Source organism: Herpailurus yagouaroundi, unplaced genomic scaffold, assembly GCF_014898765.1.
Source record: "Herpailurus yagouaroundi ecotype Mexico unplaced genomic scaffold, PumYag 182, whole genome shotgun sequence".
NCBI lineage: Eukaryota > Metazoa > Chordata > Mammalia > Carnivora > Felidae > Herpailurus > Herpailurus yagouaroundi.
The window spans coordinates 17075770-17099068 of NW_024412413.1; the positions used below are offsets into that span (position 1 = coordinate 17075770).

General features: G+C 39.7%; 1 protein-coding gene across 1 annotated transcript in view; it reads left to right on the top strand.

Moving 5' to 3' along the window:
- ALDH1L2 (aldehyde dehydrogenase 1 family member L2) overlaps positions 1–23299 on the top strand; it is a 66920-nt gene that overhangs the window by 13722 nt on the left and 29899 nt on the right. Inside the window, exons 3-10 of the mRNA XM_040491021.1 lie at positions 3383–3617; positions 6678–6843; positions 8802–8903; positions 9114–9203; positions 11069–11203; positions 12361–12486; positions 13049–13140; positions 14419–14566. Coding sequence (XP_040346955.1) covers positions 3383–3617; positions 6678–6843; positions 8802–8903; positions 9114–9203; positions 11069–11203; positions 12361–12486; positions 13049–13140; positions 14419–14566 — 1094 coding nt within the window. The remainder of the gene's footprint in view (positions 1–3382; positions 3618–6677; positions 6844–8801; positions 8904–9113; positions 9204–11068; positions 11204–12360; positions 12487–13048; positions 13141–14418; positions 14567–23299) is intronic.

Genomic DNA, 23299 nt, shown 5'->3' on the forward strand with positions numbered 1-23299 from the left:
AAAGAAAGAAAGAAAGAAAGAAAGAAAGAAAGAAAGAAAGAAAGAAAATTATCCTTGTTTCAGAAAAAAGCTATCCCAACCTGGGGAATTCTGAGGGAATCTGCCTCGTGAATTTGGACCTGGTTCCCAAGGCAGAAAGGGACGGATGCCTATTACTGGGACTATGTGTCCTATTATTAGCTATTTGCAGCAGCCTTGTGGTGGGGGGGTATTTGGGAGGACTCATATTTGGGATATCAGATTGGCTGTTGAATCAGGGTAGCCCCAAATAATATTAGCTTAAGTAACATGGAAGTCCATTTCTCAAGTCTGAGTTGGCCATTGGAGCTGTTGTGGCAGCTCTATATTTATCACGATGCAGACTCTTGCTGTTTGTTGTTTTCTTATTGTCAACACTGGGCTTCCATCTCATGGTCCAAGATAGCTGCTTTTTAAAAAAAATTTTGTTTAATGTTTATTTATTTTTTGAGGGAGAGAGAGACAGAGTGTGAGCCGGGGAGGGGCAGAGAGAGAGAGGGAGACACAGAATCTGAAACAGGCTCCGGGCTCTGAGCTGTCAGCACAGAGCCTGATGCAGGGCTCGAATTCACAAGCTATGAGATCATGACCTGAGCTGAAGTCAGACGCTTAACTGACTGAGCCACCCAGGCTCCCCCAAGATAGCTGCTTTAGCCCCAACTGTCCAGTCTGCATTCTAGCAAGCAGGAAGGGAAAGATGGGAAGCAGAAGGCAAGCCTTTATCCCGAAGTTGCACATATTATTCCCATTTGTATCCCACTCGCTAAAACGTAGTCACAGCCCAAATCTATTTGTAGGATAGACAGAGAAACATAGATTTTATTCAGGGTGGCTATGTGCTCAGCTAAAGTAGAAGAATCTTTGCTAGAGATTGAAGGGGGACAGCCAGCAGTCTCTGCCATGTACATGAACTTCAGAAGAATTACAAGCATGTGACTCTTAAAACTCCTTTAAAAGTATGGCCTGGGAAACTAACTTTCCCTAGTGTCTGGTCCTGGGGCCGGGACCTCCTTTCTGTTCGTTGTGGCCATTTGGGCTGCTAGCAAAACATAGAAAAGAAAAACTACCAACTTGACTTGTAGAGTAGCCTGGGATGTAGTACAGCATATAGTTAACTGTATATGTTCTGGAGTCATGCAGTTAATCTGACTCTGCCACTTACTAGCTGCATGAGGTTGGGCAAGTTGTTAAAACCCACTAAGCTTAGTTCAACAGCACCCATCTTACATGGGTTAGATGACATAATGTATATAATGTGCTCATCCCTGTGCCTAGTTCATGGAAAGGGATCAAAATGACAGTGGCAAACTATTCTTGTTATCAGAATAGCCAACTAGAGCAGTGGAAAATAGCCCTGGGGCAGCCACAAATCACTATGGAAGGATCATAGCCTATCTCAGTGTAGTAGATTTTTAAAATGAAGACTTCTAGGTGTGCCTGGGTGGCTCAGTTAGTTAAACCTCCAACTCTTAATTTCAGCTCAGGTCATGATCCTATAGTCATGGGATTGAGCCTTGCATTGGGCTCTGTGCTGACGGTATGGAGCCTGCTTGGGATTCTTTCTTTCTCTGTCCCTCCCCCACTTGTGCTTGTGCACACACACACACTCTCTCTCTCTCTCTCTCTTTCTCTCTCTCTCTCTCTCTCTCTGTATCTCAAACTAAATAAACTTAAAAAAAAAATGAAGACTTCTAAGTTTTTCATTTGATTTTTCTTTCCCAGTTTAACGTTGCACAGTTTCCTCCCAATTTCACATTTTTTACCACCATTTATTCATTTTCTTATTATCTGAAAATGATTTATTTACCGTTTTTTTTAACATTTTATGAACATTATTATACTGGTCTCTCACATCCTTCAAAGTGTATTGATCAAGGCATCGGCTTGATGGCCAGATTTCTTCAGGACTCACTTGAGATTTGTAACTATGCTTTCTGGTGGAGGCATTATCCCCTCCAAAGTCAACGAAGGTTGATTAAATGGGGGAGAAAGGAAAAGGAGCCAAAAAATACAGATAAAAAGCCTTTCTTAAAGCTTTAAAAAATTGCCTAAAATGTAGTTGCTTTGTATTGTTGGTGGAAAATAAATATGTATACTTAATATATGTAAGGTATGTAGTTAGTAAAAATGATATTTTATTATGGAAAAAAATGAGCTGGTGCTACCGGCACTTTGGAGGGCCACTCCTTTTCCTCACAGAGGTAGATGGAGCTGTTCTTTTGGGAAGAGAGAACATTTTCCACAGGAATGAGCCTCAAATCTTCTCCAGTATGGCAGAACCCTCACGAGGAGCATGTATTCTCCATTCTTGGTCTCTCTCTTCCACTAATTTATCTGACTGGTGAATTTGGGAGAAGGAACTAGATAATAGACAAGCCCAGCTCAGATCAAAAACGTCCTCTCTTCGTCTTTTGGGATCTGCCTGTTTGGTGGAGAAAATGTGTTCTCATTATAGTTTGCTCTGTAATAAAAATGACTTCCCTCCAGGAAACAGGCATGGGATGGGACTCATGGTTTTCCATCTGTGCCAGAGGCTGAGTACGTCTAATCTGAGTGGTGATGTAGCAGCACTTGGCTCCAAATCTAAAAAACAAACAAACAAATATTCTTTAAGTGGCTATATCAGTAATAAAAGTATAATTTTTTATCTGTAAAAGAGAAAAGCTTTAGTTAAAATTTTTAAATGTTGGGGCACCTGAGTGGCTCAGTTGGTTAAGCATCTGACTCTTGATTTCGGCTCAGGTCATGATCTCACAGTTTTGTGAGTTCAAGCCCTGCATCCGACAATAAGTGTGGAGCTTGGTTGGGATTCTCTTTTGTGTCCCTCCCACCTCTTGCATGCACCTGTTCTCTCTCTCTCAAAATAAACAAATAAACTTAAAATTTTTTTAAATGTTATGTAGCCACAAACTTTTTTTTTTAAGTTTTATTTATTTATTTATTTTTGGGAAGTGGGGGCAAAGAGAGAGAAAGAGAGAGAGAATCCCAAGCAGACCCCATATTATCAGCTCAGAGCCTGACGTGGGACTTGATCCCGTGAACCGTGAGATCATGACCTGAGCTGAAATCAAGAGTCTGATGCTTAACCGACTAAACCACCCAGGCACCCCTAGTCACAAACTTTTGAGTTTAAATATATTATGCCTCAAATATATAGGTAAAAAATCGCATTAGAAAAATGGATGGATCATGATAAAATTGTAACAGGTCAAATTCTGGTGACCATCTAAATTGTTCTTCAACGTGTTTTATTTGTCAATGTTTCATGAAGCTGGAAAACTGCAATGTGTGAATCCACACATTGCACATATAAACTTATGGCCAAATTTTTTTTTAATGAAAATCATTTCTCTTTCCTGCTCAGCTTTAGCTGCAGAGAAAGATGGGACCCCCGTGTTCAAGTTCCCCAGATGGAGAGTCAAGGGCAAGACCATAAAGGAGGTGGCAGAGGCCTACAAATCTGTGGGTGCTGAGCTAAACGTGCTTCCCTTCTGCACACAGTTTATCCCCATGGATGTAATTGACAGCCCAAAGTACGGCTCCATCATATATCACCCCTCCATCCTTCCCAGGCATAGAGGAGCCTCTGCTATCAACTGGTGAGCATTTTTTTTTTAAATTTTTTTTTTAACGTTTATTTATTTTTGAGACAGAGAGAGACAAAGCATGAATGGGGGAGGGTCAGAGAGAGAGAGGGAGACACAGAATCTGAAACAGGCTCCAGGCTCTGAGCTGTCAGCACAGAGCCCGACGCGGGGCTTGAACTCACGAACCGCGGGATCATGACCTGAGCCGAAGTCGGATGCTCAACCGACTGAGCCACCCAGGCGCCCCAGTGAGCATTTTTTAAAATTACAGAGAAGATGGGCCTATTTCCATTGCCTATAATCTTCTATTTTTTTACCTAGGGGATCAAGGAACTAGGTGTGCTTGAGGAGGTGTGAGGCCCTGATTGATTGCTACTAGTGCATGAACTCCCCTGAGACATAGAGGTACAGCATGGGCTAGATAGCATTTCCCAAGAATAGTCTATGGAGTACTGGCTTCATTAGGTTTAACTAAGTAACTGAGCAAACAAAGGTTCTATAGTCAGACAAGTTTGGTTTATGATAGATTTCTTGATCACAGGACTTCTTAGAACCTATTATATGTGTTGAGTGAGAGAGCATTATAATCTCTAGGAGGGAATCTGAGTATACAATGTTCCCAAACTTATTCGACCATAGAACTGTTTTTGCACAGAGAATCTCAAGTACATGTCAGGAAATGCTCAATTACCTGAAATTATCTTCTTTGTTATCTGTCTTCTGTTCAACTTTAAGCTCCTTGAAGGAAGGGATTATGGTCTAACATTTTTATTGCTGTAGGTACACTTTTCTGCCTTCTCTCCTTTACCTGTGCATCTCCTTGATATCTCTCAGTGTCAAGTTATTAATTAGGCAGAAAACTACACTTAGTTTCAATGTGGTGAATAACACTTCATTGTATTTGCATGAATTGATTTTTTTTTTTTTTTTGCTATTTTAAATGGTTCTGTGTGGTTATCTTTGCATTTAAACTTGTATTTTTTCTCATTTCACATTTCTTCTACATGCAGAATCACTGGGTCAAAGTATATGAATGTTTGCAAGTCTCTTGATAACATAATGCCAATTAATTCCTCAATATTTCTGAAAAGAGTGATTGATTCATTGACTTAGGTCTTGCTTGATTAGTAGCTCTGAGATTTAAAATTATTTAGGTCTTATTGCAAATGACATATCAGATAAAGGGTTAGTTTCCAAAATCTACAAAGAACTTAACAAACTCAACACCCCAAAAATGAATAATCCAGTGAAGAAATGGGCAAAAGACATGAATAGACACTTCTCCAGAGAAGACATCCAGATGGCCAACTGACACATGAAAAAATGCTCAACATCACTCATCATCAGGGAAATACAAATCAAAACCACAATGAGATACTACCTTACACCTGTCAGAATGGCTAACATTAACAACCCAGGCAACAACAGATGTTGGCGAGGATGTGGAGAAAGAGGATCTCTTTTGCATCGTTGGTGGGAATGCAAGCTGGTGCAGCCACTCTGGAAAACAGTATGGAGGTTCCTCAAAAAACTAAAAATAGAACTACCCTATGACCCAGCATTTGCACTACTAGGTATTTATCCAAGGGACACAGGTGTGCTGTTTCAAAGGGACACATGCACCCCCATGTTTATAGCAGCACTATGAACAATAGCCAAAGTATGGAAAGAGCCCAAATGTCCATCAATGGATGAATAGATAAAGAAGGTGTGGTATATATATACAATGGAGTATTACTCAGCAATCAAAATGAAATCTTGCCATTTGCAACCATGTGGATGGAACTGGAGGGTATTATGCTAAGTGAAATTAGTCAGTCAGAGAAAGACAAAAATCATATGACTTCATTCATATGAGGACTTTAAGAGACAAAACAGATGAACATAAGGGAAGGGAAACACAAATAATATGAAAACAGGGAGGGGGACAAAACAGAAGGGACTCATAAATATGGAGAACAAACTGAGGGTTGTTGGAGGGGTTGTGGGAAGGGGGATGGGCTAAATGGGTAAGGGACATTAAGGAATCTACTGAAATCATTGCTTCACTATATACTAACTAATTTGGATATAAATTTTAAAAAATAAAAAATAAAGTTAAATTAAAAAAAAAGAAATTATACCACAAAAAAAAAATTTAGGTCATAAACATGGATGATGTCGATATTAGCCTGCTCTCTGATATACTTTTATATGTATTTGTTCACATATTCAGCTTATTGGTTGTATTATATGCTCTTAAGGGCCAACATTTTCTTTTTCTTTCTTTGTTTTTTAAGTTTATTTATTTATTTTGGGAGAAAGAGAGTGTGTGCATGAGTGTGTACATGAGTGGAGGAGGGGCAGAGAGCGAGGTAGAGAGAATCCCAAGTAGGCTCTGTGCTACCAGTGCAGAGCCCCACATGGTGCTCAGTCCCATGAACTGTGAGATCATGACCCGAGCCAAAATCAAGAGTCAGATGCCCAACCAAGTGAGCCACCCAGGAGCCCCCAGGGCCAACATTTTCTCTTAGGCTAAGCTTCCTAGAGCATAAAATACAAAGAGTTGGATTAACCAACCATCTTTTACCATAATTTACATGGACAATCTAGAGCTAATTCTAGCTCTGACACTTATATCCAAATTATATCATCTCAATTAATAATCAGTTCTCCTTTACTGAGTATCTTCTGCTTTATTTTCCTTTATCTTATTCTGCCTAATACAGGGTCAACTATGATGTAGGAATTGGACCCAGGTGGGCAAAATTGCTTGATGCCACAGTAGAAAGCTGGCAACTGGCAGTTAATGAGTGGTAGTAATGATGGGCTCCAGTGCCCTTTTGAATAGACTAGCAGTCATTAGTGTGTATTAACAAGAAAGACTATAGATATGGGAATGTACAAAATAGTGGTACCATTCAGTAGTGATTTTATGAATGCTGACATCTCCTGGCTTTGCTGTTAATTTCTCATGGTAGCTTCCCTCACTGTCTACTTTCCATTGTAACTATCTTGTACTTTAATATCACTAACTCATCACTTTGTCATACATTATACCAACATTTTAAGCTGAAGCTCTTCTTTTCACAGGACTCTAATTATGGGAGATAAGAAAGCTGGGTTTTCTGTTTTCTGGGCTGATGATGGTTTAGACACAGGACCCATCCTTCTTCAGAAGTCATGTGATGTTGAACCCAATGATACAGTGGATGCACTTTATAATCGGTTTCTCTTTCCTGAAGGAATCAAAGCCATGGTTAGTATATTTATGCCATCGAGAAGAATTTAGTAAACCTTTAAGATTTTAGAAATATTTTTCTTTTATTGAGAATTTTCCTATATTAATTGTTACACACAGTATAAAGCTGAAAAACAAAATTAGATTTTATATTTGCCAGTAGGATGGTACATTTAGGGTGGAAATCTGAATGTTAAAATTTCTTAGTTTGTGAAGCTATCTTGTTCTTCTGAGAGCACTGATAAAATGGATGAAGTAGCAATGAAATGGCTTCATTTATTTTGCCAAATTCTTGAATCTCCAACCCTGTTTATAATGACTAATTGTAGAGAAGTGTACAGACTCTTAAGAAATTTTGCTCTGGAAGTTGGACTTCCTTCAAAAGTATTTGAAATCAGTCTATGTAACAGGGTGAAATTTGGCATTGCTTAATTTTTTCAGATGGGCTCTGGGTAAAAAGCTCAAAGCACATGCACCACAACATAAAAATATATTAGCTTGTAGAAATAGAGAAAGATAATTTCAGTGTCATTTAATTTTTTCCGAGTGCGATATATATAGTAGAAGCAGCCACACAGAGATGGACATTAGGAAAAAGCAGCAGCTATGGATTTAGGAGGAAAGACAGCAGTGATTTGTTTGTATCATTTAATGATTAAGAGAGAAGGGCACTGGTGTCAGAAAGACACCAAAGTTCTCATTCTACTGCTTACCTGTTGTGACAGTAGGCAAGTCGCTTAGCTTCGCCAGCCTTGGTTTCCTTATCTGTAAAGTGTAGATAACTGCCTGACTTACAGGCATGCTATGAAAATTAGGTAGCATTTGTGTAACGTGCCTGGCACACAGTAGGTGCTAAAAAATGATCATTACAATCAAAGTAGGGTTGGGTGTGTTCAGTGGCATTTGCTCAAGCCCAGATCATGTATCCAATGATATTATAGCTACAAGTGGGCAAGTGAATGAGCTATGAACTGGCCCTGTTCTCAGGTCTCTCCATCCGCATACTTTTGGGGGGTGGGTGTTGGTCAGCAGCTGTGTATGCTGAGAGCGAGGTCTGGGAACTGAAGCTCAGGTAGGCCTCCCCATGAAGGAGAGAGACTCTCAAGGCAAATGAGAATCTGGCACAGAAGAGAATCCAGGACACATTCCAAAAGCAATCAAACTCATGGGTAGATTTTAATTATTTTTAAATTTCAGGTGTCCTACACTAGAAAGTAAGTTGAATTTCTTTTTTTTTTTTAATTTTTTTTTCAACGTTTTTTTATTTATTTTTGGGACAGAGAGAGACAGAGCATGAACGGGGGAGGGGCAGAGAGAGAGGGAGACACGGAATCGGAAACAGGCTCCAGGCTCTGAGTCATCAGCCCAGAGCCTGACGCAGGGCTCGAACTCACGGACCGCGAGATCGTGACCTGGCTGAAGTCGGACGCTTAACCGACTGTGCCACCCAGGCGCCCCAAGTTGAATTTCTTAAATATAACAACGTACTGCTTTCTAGAATCATCATGATAAATAGAAATCACTCACAGTGACTTATTTTACAATTATATTACTGAAATTCCCACTGGGTCATCAAGGGATGTTGAAATTTGTTGAAACAAGGGAGTCATTTTTAAGAGTACAGGCTTGATATTGGCAATAGGTAGACTTGGGTGGAGATCTTGCTTCTGATGCCTATTGGCTACCTCTGCTCTTGAGTTAGTTGCTTCACTTCTCTAGGCCTCGTTTTTCTCATCTGTAAAACCAGAATAATAATATCTACCTGGCAGGATTGGTGTGATGTCTGCAAAGGATATTTTCTATGAAGTAGCTATCACATTGCCTGGCACATAGATGGACCTGAAGAAATGGTAGTTGTCTATTATTATAGTCTGACTCTCTGGACAGATTTCTATGTAGCAATTCTGTTTTGCAGAGCTTCAATTAAACAGATGATGACCATTGGGCTATAACCGAGATAATGTTTTTGGCTTTAGGTGGAAGCTGTTCAACTCATAGCCGATGGAAAAGCTCCTCGCATTCCCCAACCAGAAGAAGGAGCAACATATGAAGGCATCCAGAAAAAGGAAAATGCTGAGGTATTTATATCCACTCAATAATACACCCCAAAGTTCTTGGCCATTTACCTTTAAGTAGTTCCCAACGTACAATTTCCTGGCCAAAGGGTAGATCTCCAATCCAGCCTATTCTATGCTTACCCAACCCCACTTCCACCACTGATGGAGAGAGATGTTTCTATTGCTTTTGACACTCATAGCATTAGGAGATTCAGCTTTGTGCTTTCTTAGATTTCTTGGGATCAGTCTGCCGAAGTTTTGCATAACTGGATCCGAGGTCATGATAAAATCCCTGGAGCTTGGACAGAGATAAATGGACAGGTATGTGCCAGGGACCAATTTGTGTGTGTGTGTGTGTGTGTGTGTGTGTGTGTGTGTTACCTTTGTAAAAGGTATTACACATAAGTCCTCTGGTTCTTTCCTTGGTCACGAAGAGGGTCTGTGATTCTAGGTGTATGTGACCAGCTGGATGAAAACACCCCCATCTTTACTCGTACTGAGCATTTGCTGTGAAGCAGATGCTAGGCACAGCCTCTGCTCTCAAGGAGCCTACAGTTTTATGGAGAAAGCAGAGAAGTGAATAAGCACTCACAAGGCAATAAGACAAATGCTATCCTTGAGGCCCAGACTCAGGTGCAGTAGGAAAGGCTTCCTAGAAAAGCTGGTCCATTTGTTTGCCCTTCAAGAGGTCAGCAGGTAGAGAAGGAAACAAAGAAGCAAAGGCCCAGAGATAGGAGAGTGTGTTACCCAGTCTAGGAGTCCCAAAGAGCCTCAGGTGTGAGGAGCAGGTGGGAGAGGTGGCTGTGTGTGTGGGGGGGGGGGGGCCGGGGGAGGAGCAGGAAGGGTCTTATAATCCCTGGGAAATCTCAACCCAACTTGGCTCTCAGGTTTCAGCTCTCCTTGGGAGTTCCCTGACTTCACAGGCCCGTCCTGGCCAGGTTGGGGGTCCCTCCTCCTGGTCCAACAACCCCCTGCCTGCCTCTGACACAGCGTATTATATATTGTCAGGGTCTCTTTATTTATCAATCCCCCCACCCCTACTAGGCTTTGTACTCCATGGGGCAAGGACTTCATGTTATTGTCTTGATAATATCCTCACTTAAGCAGGATTCTTAGTATGTATTAGGTGCCAACAAAAATATGTGGGATCAGGAAGGACCAAGAGAGGGAGTTTAGTGCAGTAGTTAAGTGAGTGGGAACTGAAGCCAGAATGTTTCTGTTAAAATTCTGGCTCTACCACTGTTTGCTGAGTAATCTCAGGCAGGTTACTTAACCAGTGGGGCTTTGGGTTCCTTATTGCAAATGGGACTAATAATAGCACCTGGGTGGCTCAGTTGGTTAAGCATCTGACTCTTGATTTTGGCTTGAGTCATGATCTCACGGTTCAGGGATCAAGCCCTGCATCGGGCTCCACTAACAGCATAGAATCTGCTTGGGGTTCTCTCTCTCCCTCCCCACCACCCCCCCCCCCCGCCGGTGCCCCTCTCCTGCACATACACACACACTCTCTCTCAAAATAAATATACTTAAAAAATAATAATAGTGTCTCTTTTATTGGCTACAGGTCATTGTGAAAATTAAGTGAGTTAATACATGTTAATTCATTTACATACTGAGTCCTGGGCATGTGTATTCAATAAATGTTAACTATTATAATCTTTAATAGGTGATAGCTAATAGTCACAGAATTACAATCACAAATCAATTACCATCACATTTTCTTAGTTACAGTCTGGATCCAGTCCTGTTTCCATGAACTGACCCACAAAGCACCCTGTACTTCCCATCAGTAATCGCACTGGACTGTAATCATCTGGTTGCTACCTGCACCTGCCCTCACTGACTCTCTGCCATCACCACCTCCCCTCCCCTTCGAAAATCCTACCTTCAGGCTGCGAAGTCTGCAAGGCCTTTTTGTCTCATTTACCTTCGTATCCATGTGAAGAAATGATAAATGTCATCTGGTTGTGAGGCATTCTTGAAACTCTTCCGTCGTACATTCATAAACTATCTCTTGCTCGGTGTCGTTTCCACAGATGCTTGATACAGTCTCCCACATTGGGGTGTTCCGATTTTATCAGAGATGATGATTCCGACTGGAGCTTTTTTGCAGGGACTGCTGTTTGCACACACCCCTGTTTGTAGGTGTAACTCCCCATTTCACATGGGTTTGATCTCTTTATTAGATGGTCACGTTTTATGGCTCGTCATTGCTGAAAAGCTCCGTGCCTTCTGGAGAACCACTGGAAATCAAAGGTGCCACGAAGCCTGGTCTTGTTACCAAAAATGGACTTGTTCTTTTTGGTAATGATGGAAAAGCAGTGAGTGTTCAATATGGTCACCTATAAAGTAACGTTTTTGGTTTCCTTCTATAACCCAAGCTACTAAGGAAATACCTTTTACAAGGTAATCCAGCTTTGCAGTGGGACATGGGAGGCTCGAGATACCCATGCCCTATTTCTGTCAGGGGATGAGCTGGCTCTGTGTGCCTAGTTGAGAACAAGTCTCCCTAGGATGAGCCTCAAGGACCTGTGCAGTCACCTTGGTGGCACAGTAGAAAGAGTTTGGAATTTAGTCAGGAAACAGGATGTGAATCCCTGCTCTGCTACTTACTGGTCTTGTGGAGGACGCTTCTCCCCTCTGAGTCTGTTTCCTCATCTATAAAACAGACAGTAGTCCCATCTGTCTGCCTTCCCACTGCTGGAGCCCAGGAGGCTAAATGCAACGGATGTGGCCCTCTTCAGATGCTCCTTGCCTTTGCCTTCCACGCAGGCAGCCACCCTCACTGCTGTGCTTGGAAGCATGGGCCCTTGGCCCCAGTGGGCTCTTTGAAGAAAGCAAAGGGGAATTTGCAGCTTACAGATATATTCTGGTAGCTGGCAGGGTAGATCAGTTATTAAGATTGTAGGCTTCAGGGTCCAGCTGCTTCTCGGTTGTAACTCCAGCTGTGCGGCATTGGGCAAATCACTTACCCTCACTGAGTCTCCATTTCCTCATCAGTAAAATGGGGATAATAATGGCACCTGCTTCCATCGGGATTTATGAGACTAAAATGAGATACGTGCATCCATACATGAATACATAGCACTGTGCCTGCTACAGAGTAAGTGTTCAGATGATGGGAGGAGGAGGAAGAGGAGGAGGAGGGAGAGGAGGAGTGGGAGGAGGAGGAGGAGGAAGAGGAGTTACAGTAGGTTTTAGTCTACATATATCCAAATGCCAATTTTTTGGGAGCTTATTACCCATTTTGAGATGTAGCTACCCCTAGACTTAACTTTCTCCTTTCTGCTGCCTTTATTAAAATACCATTTCAGTCCTTTTACAAATAATGGGGAGTGCTTTCTATCCATATTTTTGTATTTGCCAAATAAGCTGCCCCTTGTATTTGTGTAATCTATGACACGTCTTCCCCGACCAACCTCACTTTTGAATTGTCCTAATCTTCAATCCTTCTGTTTGTCTTGTTGCTGCACTGTAGCTGATGGTGAGGAATTTGCAGTTTGAAGATGGAAGAATGATTCCAGCCTCTCAGTACTTTTCAGCGGGTGAGACCTCAGTGCTAGAACTTACAGCCGAAGAGGTGAAGGTGGCAGGGACCATCAAGGTGAACATGTGATGTCCTTAATGTTACCCTTACCTTGCAAAACTGAAGCATTTTTGCAACTGTACCATCAGTCTTCAGGGTAGTGAGGATGGAACTTTATTTCTCCTCTTTTTTGTATTAGCCATAGTAGGAATCAACTCCAAAATGTATATGCAAGGTTATTTCTTACTCACAAAATAATCCCAGGCAGTTCTAGGTTGGCAGGGGGATTAGAGGTGAAGCTGGAATGTGAGGATTAGGGGTGGAGTCATTCAGGGACCCAGGCTATGCTATCTTCAAAGTCACCTGCAGTCCAGGCAGCCAAAAAGGGCAAAAGCGCACAGAGAATGGTGTGAAGGAGGTTCTTCATGGGTCAAGACTGGGTGTCAAGTTCACCTCCGCTCATACTCATTGGCTAGAAGTCAGTCATACGGCTACATCTAACTTGAAGAGTTGCTAAAAAATGTAGTCAGACCATGTATCCAAGATAAAAAAAAAAAGTAGGTTTGGTGAGGCACTGGTCAGTCTCTGCCACTGTGTTTTTCATGGCACGCCCTTCATAAAAATTATCCTTGCCGTATAGGTCATCTGGGCTGGAATTTTAAGTAACGTCCCTGTTATTGAAGACTCGACAGACTTCTTTAAATCTGGAGCAAGCTCAATGGATGTTGTCAGGTAAAACTATCACCCTGTTGACTCACACCCCTCCACTGGGGATTTTGACTTTGACTTTGAAGATCCAATCCAACCCTTTGTTCTGGATGTTATCACTCTACCATTATTCTATTTCTCTTTTCTTCATCTTTTTTGGATTGTTTGTTTCCACGGCCAAACACATATCTTTGTTCCTTTCTCTGTCACTAGCCAGGAGTTGTTTTCATATCTCCTGTATACCTAGAAAATCAGTGCTTCTAATTGTTTGTTTCTTTTTAAAATTCGTCCTCACATTTGTTAGCTAATTTTCCTCCGATATGACACGGGAGTTGGGAAGCTCTAAATGAGAATTTTTTTTTTTTTTGATGTTTATTTATTTTTGAGAGAGGAGAAACATAGTGCAAGCAGGGGAGGAGCAGAAGGAGAGGAAGACACAGAGGATCCAGGTTCTGAGCTGTCAGCACAGAGCCCAATGCAGGGCTTGAACCCATGAACCATACGATCATGACCTGAGCTAAAGTCGGACACTTAACCGACTGAGCCACCCAGGTGCCCCTCAAAAATAATTTTGATTCTGCTTAGTACCAACACTAACCACGTAATAAAACAAATGTTTGCTCCATTCTTATATATGATCTACAGAAAATATTATACAATGTCTTTTGTTTCATAATCTTTATTTACATTAGGGACTTTTCTTTATTCCTTATTCCTTGAGCACCTTTGAAAGGATAGGACCTGATTTTATGTGCCCCTTAATTATCTTGCTTGCAAGTAAGTAAAATGTTTTTGCCTTGGTTTCTTTTATCATAGCCATGCACAAAGTTAAAGACAAAAGAATATCCACTGTCCTTCCAGACACCTTTTTAGGGGCACCTGGGTGGCTCAGTTGGTTAAGCCTCCAACTCTAGGTTTCAGCTCAGGTCATGATCTCGCGGCTTGTGAGATTGAGCCCTGCATTGGGCTCTGTGCTGATAACATGGAGTCTGCTCAAGATTCTCTCTCTCTCTCTCTCTCTCTCTGTCCCTCTCTGCCACTCCCCCTCTCATGCACACACATGTGCACGTGCGTTTTCTGTCTCTCTCAAAATAAATAAACAGTAAAAATTTTTTTAGAATGCAGCTTTTTGATTTTGTTCTCCCGGTCTTATCAATTTCTTCAATTATCATAGAAGATCTCATAGGTGGTAAATAGGCATGTGACATGTCTTATCTCAAAAGCAACTTGACAAATGTAATGACACAGTGCCCCTAAACTCTTTTAAAAATGTAAGTAACGTGAACTGGTTCTTACCTGAAGGCTGGTTGAAGAGATCAGACAGAAGTGCGGTGGGCTTCAACTACAGAATGAAGATGTCTATCTGGCCACCAAATTTGAAGACTTCATTCAGAAAGTTGTGAGGAAACTGAGAGGAGAAGAATCGGAACAGGAGCTGGTGGTGGATTATGTAAGCTTTTCTGTGCTTCAGGAAATCTAAATCATTAGGACCCATACACTATAAAGGAATGTGGTTCCTTCTGTCCATTTGTTTTTACATTTATGACCTTTTATTTATTTATTTATTTATTTATTTATTTATTTATTTATAATGTTTATTTATTTTTTGAGAGAGAGACAGACAGAGTGTGAGTAGGGGAGGGGCAGAGAGAGAGAGACGGGGGGGAGGGGGGGGGACACAGAATCTGAAGCAGGCTCCAGGCTCTGAGCTGTCAGCACAGAGCCTGATGCGGGACTTGAACTCACAAACTGTGAGATCATGACCTGAGCCGAAGTCAGACACTTAACGGACTGAGCCACCCAGGCGCCCCACATTTTAAATACCTTTTAAAACAGGTATTTTAGTGACTTATAATTCAGACACCATTACATTCACCCTTTAAAAATGTACAGTTAAGGGACACCTGGGTGGCTTACTCAGTTAAGTGTCTGACTCTTAATCATGATCTCCCATGATGATCTCGTGGTCATGGGATGGAGCCCCATATCAAGCCCTGAGTCGGGCTCCAAATTGCACATGGAGGCTGCGTGGGATTCTCTCTCTCTCTGCCTCTGCCCCTCCCCCACTTGCGTGCCCTCCTTCTCTCTTAAAATAAATAAACATTTAAAGAAATTAAAATGTACAGTTCAGTAGTTGTTTTGCTTTTTAGAGAGAGAGAGAGGGTGCATGTGCAGGGGAGAGGGGCAGAGGGAGAGAGAAAGAATCTTCTCTCCCCAACATGAGGCTCAATCCCATAACTCTGGGATCATGACGAGCCAAAATCAAGACCCCGCTGCTCAACCCACTGAGCCACCCAGACGCCCCCAATTCAGTGGTTTTAAGTATATTCACAGAGTTGTGCAACCATCACCACTATCTGATTGTGGAACTTTTTTTTTTTATTATGCCCAAGTTTATTTATTTTTTTATTTTATCATGCCACAAAATATCAATATGCACTGAATGAAAACACATTACATATCTTAGTTCCAAAGCGTTTTCATCTATGTAAGGCTAGGCCTTTAGAGAAAACCATGTGTTAACTGAAATGGTTGTAGTGCCCCTATTCTCTACCAGTTCTCTCTTCTGAGTCTTTTTTTTTTTTCTTTTTTAATTTAAATCCAAGTTGGTTAACATATAGTGTGATAATGATTTTAGGAATAGAAATTAGTGATTCATCGCTTACGTAGAACACCCAGTGCTCATCCCAACAAGTTTCCTCCTTCATGCCCCACACCCATTTAGCCCATCCCCCCATCCAACACTCCTCCAGCAACCCTCGGTTTGTTCTCTTTATTTAAGAGTCTCTTACGGTTTGTCTCTTACGTTTTATCTTATTTTTGCTTCCCTTCCCCTATGTTCATCTGTTTTGTTTCTTAAAGTCCACATATGAGTGATGTCATGTGATATTTGTCTTTCTCTTACTGACTGATTTCACTTAGCATGATACACTCTAGTTCCATACATGTCGTTGCAAACGGCAAGAGTTTATTCTTTTTGACCACCAAGTAATATTCCATTGTGTATATATGCCACGTCTTCTTTATCCGTTCATCCATTGATGGACAGCTGGGCTTTTTCCATACTTTGGCTATTGTCAACACCACTGCTATAAACATTGAGGTGCATGTGCCCCTTCTAAACAGTACACCTGTGTCCCTTGGATAAATACCTAATAGTGCAATTGCTGCATTGTAGGGTAGCTCAATTTTTAATTTTTTGAGAAACCACCATGCTGTTTTCCAGAGTGGCTGCACCAGTTTGCATTTCCACCAGCAATGCAAAAGGATTCCTCTTTCTCCACATCCTCGCCAACATCTGTGGTTGCCTGAGTTGTTAATTTAATTTTAGTCATTCTGACAGGTGTGAGGTGGTATCTTATTGTGATTTTGACTTGTATTTCCCTGATGATGAGTGATGTTGAACATTTTTTCATGTGTTTGTTAGTCATCTGGATGTCTTCTTTGGAGAAGTGTCTATTCATGTCTTTTGCCCATTTCTTCACTGGATTATTTGTTTTTTGGGTGTTGAGTTTGATAAGTTCTTTATAGATTTTGGATACTAACCCTTTATCTGATATGTCATTTGCAAATATCTTCTCCCGTTCCATCAGTTGCCTTTTAGTTTTGCTGATTGTTTCCTTCGCTGTGCAGAAGTTTTTTATTTTGATGAGGTCCCAATAGTTCATTTTTGCTTTTGTTTCCCATGCTTCCAGAGACATGTCAAGAAGTTGGCTGCAGTCGAGGTCAAAGAGGTTGTTGCCTGTTTTCTCCTCTAGGATTTTGATGGCTTCCTGACTTATGTTTAGGTCTTTCATCTACTTTGAATTTATTTTTGTGTATGGTGTAAGGAATTGGTCCAGGTTCATTCTTCTGCATGTCGCTGTCCAGTTTTCCCAGCACCACTTGCTGAAGAGACTGTCTTTTTTCCATTGGATATGATTTCCTGTTTTGTCAAAGATTAGTTGGTCATACGTTTGTGGGTCCATTTCTGGGTTCTCTATTCTGTTCCATTGATCTATGTGTTTGTTTTCATGCCAGTACCATACTGTCTTGATGATTACAGCTTTGTAATACAGCTTGAAGTCTGGGATTGTGGTACCTCCAGCTTTGTTTTTCTTTTTCAGGATTGCTTTGGCTATTCAGGGTCTTTTCTGGTTCCATATTAGGATTGTTTGTTCTAGCTCTATGAAGAATGCTGGTGTTGTTTTGATAGGGATTGCATTGAATACGTAGACTGCTTTGGGTAGTATCAACATTTTAACAATATTTGTTCTTCCAATCCATAAGCACGGAATGTTTTTCCATTTTTTTGTGTGTGTCTTCAGTTTCTTTCATAAACTTTCTATAGTTTTCAGTGTATATATTTTCTACATCTTTGGTTAGATTTATTCCTAGGTATTTTATGGTTTTTGGTGCAATTGTAAATGGGATCGATTCCTTGGTTTCTCTTTCTGCTGTTTCATTATTATATAGAAATGCAACTGATTTCTGTACACTGATTTTATATCCTGTGACTTTGTTGAATTCATGAATCAGTTCTAGCCATTTTTTGGTGGAATATTTTGGGTTTTCCACATAGAATATCATGTTGTCTGCAAAGAGTGAAACTTTGGCTGCCTCCTTGCAGATTTGGATGCCTTTTATTTCTTTGTGTTGTCTGATCGCTAAGGCTAGGACTTCCAACACTATGTTGAATAACAGTGGCAAGAGTAGGCATCCTTGTCGTGTTCCTGACCTTAGGGGAAAGCTCTCAGTTTTTCCCCATTGAGGATGATCTTACTGGTGGGTCTTTTGCATATGGCTCTTATGATCTTGAGGTATGATCCTTCTATTCCTAATTTCTTGAGGGTTTTTATCAAGAAAGGATGCTGTATTTTGTCAAATGCTTTCTCTGCATCTATTGAGAAGATCATGTGGTTCTTATCCTTTCTTTTATTAATGTGATGTATCATATTGATTCATTTGTGGATATTGAAACAGCCCTGCATCCCAGGAATAAATCCCACTTGATCGTGGTGGATAATTCTTTTAATGTATTGTTGGATCTGGTTTGCTAGTATCTTCTTGAGAATTTTTGCATCTATGTTCATCAGGGAAATTGGTCTATAGTTCTCCTTTTTAGTGGGGTCTCTGTCTGGTTTTGGAATCAAGGTAATGCTGGCCTTGTAGAATGAGTTTGGCAGTTTTCCTTCCATTTCTATTTTTTGGAAAAACTTCAAAATAACAGGTGTTAACTCTTCTTTAAATGTTTGGTAGAATTCCCCTGGAAAGCCATCACCCTGGACTCTTGTTTGTTGGGAGATTTTTGATTACTGATTCAATTTCTTTAATGGTTATGGGTCTGTTCAAATTTTCTATTTCTTCCTGTTTCAGTTTAGTAGTTTGTATATTTCTAGAAATTTATCTATTTCTTCCAGATTGCCCAATTTGTTGGCATATAATTGCTCATATTCTTTTATTATTATTTGTATTTCTGCGGTGTTAGTTGTGATCTCTCCTCTTTCATTCATGATTTTATTTATTTGGGTCCTTTCCTTTTTCTTTTTGATCAGTCTGGCTAGGGGGTTATCGATTTTGTTAATTCTTTCAAACTACCAGCTTCTAGTTTCATTTTATTGTTTTTTTGTTTTTGTTTTTTTTTAATCTTGATACCATTGATTTCTGCTCTAATTTTATTTCCTATCTTCTGCTGGTGTTGGGACTTTATTTGCTATTCTTTCTCCAGCTCTTTTAGGTGTAGGGTTAGGTTGTGTATTTGAAACCTTTCTTCCTTCTATAGGAAGGCCTGGATTGCTATATATTTCCTTCTTATGACCACCTTTGCTGCATCCCAGAGGTTTTGGGCTATTGTGTTTTCATTATCATTGGCTTTCATGTACTTTCTAATTTTCTCTTTAATTTCTTGGCTAACCCATTCATTCTTTAGGAGGATGTTCTTTAATCTCCAAGTATTCATGGTCTTTCCAATTTTTTTCTTGTAGTTGATTTCATGTTTCATAGTGTTGTGGTCTGATAATGTGCAAGGTATGATCTCTATATTTTTGTGCTTGTTAAGGGCTAATTTGTGTCCCAGTTTGTGATCTATTATGGAGAACAGTCCATGTGCCCTTGAGAAGAACGTGTATTCTGCTGCTTTAGGATGAAATGTGCTGAATATATGTTTTGTCCATTCAGACCAGTGTGTCATTCAAATCATTGTTTCCTTGGTGATTTTCTGCTTACATGATCTGTCCATTGCTGTAAGTGGGGTGTTGAAATCCCCTACTATTGTGGTACTATTATCAACGAGTTTCTTTATGTTTGTGATTGATTTATATATTTGGGTGTTTCATGTTGGGAGCATGAATGCTTACAATTGTCAGGTCTTCTTGGTGGATAGACCCCTTAATTATGATATATTACCCTTCTTCATGTCTTGTTACAGTTTTTATTTTAAAATCTAGTTTGTCTGATATACATATGGCTACTTCAGCTTTCTTTTCGTGACCATTAGCATGATAGATGGTTCTCCATCCCCTTTCAATCTGTAGGGGTCTTAGGTCTCAAGTGGGTCTCTTGTAAGCAGCATATAGATGGGTCTTGTTTTCTTATCCATTCTGATACCCTATGTCTTTTGATTGGAGCTTTTAGTCCATTGACTAAAAGAGTCAGTACTGAAAGATAATTTAGTGCTATTGTGTTGCCTGTAGAGTTGGTGTTTCTGGTGATGTTCTCTGGTCCTTTCTCGTCTTTGTTGCTTTTGGTCTTTTTTGTTTTGTTTCATCTTTTCTCCAGAGTCCCCCTTAAAATTTTCTGCAGGGCTGGTGTAGTGGTCATGAACTGCTTTAGTTTTTGTTTGTCTGGGAAACTCTTTATCTCTCCTTCTATTTTGAATGATACCCTTGCTGGATAAAGAATTCTTGGCTGCATATTTTTCCAATTCAGCATGTTGAATATATCTTGCCACTCCTTTCTGGCCTGCCAAGTTTTGTGGATAGGTCTGCTGTGAACCTGATCTTTCTTCCCTTATAGATTAAGGACATTTTTCCCTTGCTCCTTTCATAAGTCTTTCTGTGTGTCTTGTGAATTCAACTATGATATGCCTTATTGATGGTCATTTTTGTTGAATCTAATGGGAGTTCTCTGTGTCTCTTGGATTTTGATGTCTGTATCCTTTCCCAGATTAAGAACATGTTCCACTTTAATTTGCTCACATAAACATTTTGCCCCTTTTTCTCTCTCTTCATCTTCTGGAACTTCTATGATTTGGATATTATTCCTTTTTAATAGATCACTGAGTTCTCTAAGTCTTGTATCATGCTCTCTTGACTTTGTTTCCCTCTCTTTCTGCTTCATTATTCTCCATAATTTTGTCTTCTGTATTGCTGATTCACTGCTCTGCTTTATCCATCCTTGCCACCATGGCATTCATTCAAGATTGCATCTTGGTTATAGCATTTTTAATTTTGTCCTAACTGGATTTTACTTCTTTTATCTCCGTCTAAAGGGATTCTATGCCTTTTTCAACCCCAGCTAGTATTCTTATTATGCAGTTCTAAATTCTAGTTCAGTTATCTTGCTTATATCCGTGTTGATTAAACCTCTGCCATCATTTCTTCCTATTCTTTCTTTTGGGGTGAATTCCTTCATTTTGTCTTGTTAGAGGAAGAAAAAAAATAATAAAAATTAAAAATTAAAAAATTAAAAACAAAACAAAAAATCAAATAAAGGAAGCTAGATCCTAGTTGTGTTTTGGTCTGCTTATTGAAAGAAGCTTGATATACCAGAGAAAAAGGGGAAAGAAAAAAAAAAGGTAAGAAAAAAAAATGTTTAATGTATATAATAAAATAGAATAAATGAAATAAGGAAAGTGAAATAGAATAAAAAATTTACAATGAAATAAAAAACATTCTAAAATAATTAAAAAAATTTTTTAATACTAAAAATAATTTAAAAAATTTTTTTAAATTAAGTAAAAAGTAAATAAAAATCAATTTTCCTCTTTCTGCTGAGTTCTGTGGCTCAAGTTATGCATATTGTTGTGTTAATCCTCAGATCAGTTTCCTAGGTATGCAAAATGGTTTGGTGCTGATCTGGCTGTGTTTCAGGGACAAGACAAGCTGAGAGCTTCCATGCTGCTCTACCATCTTGAACCCCCTCCTCTGATTGTGGAACAATTTTATCACCCCAAAAAGAAACACTATATCCATTGACAATGATTCTCTGCTTTCTTCCCCCCACCCCTGGCTCCCAGATACCATTAATCTCCTTTATGTCTCCATGGGTTTGCCTACTTTAGATATTTCATATAAGTGGAATCACACAATTTGTGGCCTGTTAAGCATCTGGCTTCTTTCACTGAACACCATGTGTTCAAGGTCCATCTATGTTGTAGTAGGTGTTATCCACTTCATTCCTTTTTGTGGCTGGATAATATTGTTGTATAGATATACCACATTTTGTTTATCCATTCCTCAGTTAATGCACATTTTGTTTTCACTTTTTAGTATTACAAATAATGCTGCAATGAAAATTCATGTGTAAGTTTTTGTGTGAATGTATGTTTTCAGTTCTCTGGGGTATATATCTAGGAGTTCAACTGATGAGTCATGCGGTAACTCTATGTTTAATTTTTTGAGGAACATCCAAGCTGTTTTCCAAAGTGGCTATACTATTTCACAATCCCACTAGCAATGTAGAAAGGTTCTGATTTCTCCATATCCTCACCAACATTTGCTTTGTCTGTCTTTTCTATTTTAGCTGTGGGTAAGAAATACTATCTCATTGTGGCTTTGGTTTACATTTCCCTGATGACTAATGATGAGTCTCTTTTCATGTCTTTGTTAGTCATTTGTATCTCTTCTTTGGGAAAAATGTCCATTCAGATTCTTTACCCATTTTTTAATTGGGATATATATCTTTTTAATGTTGAGTTGTAAGGAGCTTTTGTATATTTGGGGTACTAGACCTTAATTAGATACATGATTTGTAAATATTTTCTCCTATTCTGTGGGCTTTCTTTTTACTTTTTTGACAGTGTCCTTTGACATGCAAAAGTTTTTAATTTGATTAAGTTTAATTTATCTATTCTTTTTCCATTTTGCTTCTGCAGGCATACCTCATTTTATTGCCTTCTTTGCTTTACTGTGTACTTCACAGGTATTATGTTTTTCACAAATTAAAGGTTTGTGGCAACTCTGCATCAAGCAAGTCTATTGTTACCATCTTTCCAACAGCATCTTCTCATTTCATGTCCCTGTGTCACATTCTGGTAATTCTCACAATATTTCAAACTTTTTCATTTGTTATGGTCTGTGATCATTGTTAATCTGTGATCAGTGATTATGACCCACTGAGAGCTCAGGTGGGGGTTACCAATGTTTTGCAATAAAGTATTCATTTATTTGTGTGTTTGAGGGAAAGAAAAAAACATCCAAAATTTATTTGTTAAAACGATAGACAGCATCAGCACGTTAAACTACAGAGGTTTCTCTGTAGATCATACATTCACAAGGCATTATTTGCTTAACAGTGAGAAAGCCTCCAGTGTGTTTTCTGTAATAATACCCACTTCACAGTGTAAACAGGTACTATTATTGTGTTCAGCTTACAATTCCAGGAGGAAAGGCACAATGTGGCAAAAAAAAAAAAAAAAAAAAAAAAACCCACAAAAAACAAAAACAAAAAAAACCCCAACTTTTTGGATCCTAAAGTCAGGTGCAGTAACACAAACTTTTGACAATGGTCTTAATCGACTTATCCACATAGAAAGAGACATCTCCACTCAGAAATTAAGGTCTTTCTTTCTCCTTCCTTGTTAAACCATTAGAACGATGTTTCCTCATTTGCTTCATATCACATATACAAAAGGGGGGGGTGGAGATTAAAACAAAGAATCACAAAAATATCTTAAACATCCAGTTGTTCCCACCATACATCAACTCAGGGTTAAGACAGAATGTTGGAACATAAAGTATTTCTTTTTTTTTTTAATTTTTTTTTTCAACGTTTATTTATTTTTGGGACAGAGAGAGACAGAGCATGAACGGGGGAGGGTCAGAGAGAGAGGGAGACACAGAATCGGAAACAGTCTCCAGGCTTTGAGCCATCAGCCCAGAGCCTGACGCGGGGCTCGAACTCACGGACCGCGAGATCATGACCTGGCTGAAGTCGGACGCTTAACCGACTGTGCCACCCAGGCGCCCCAAAGTATTTCTTTTTT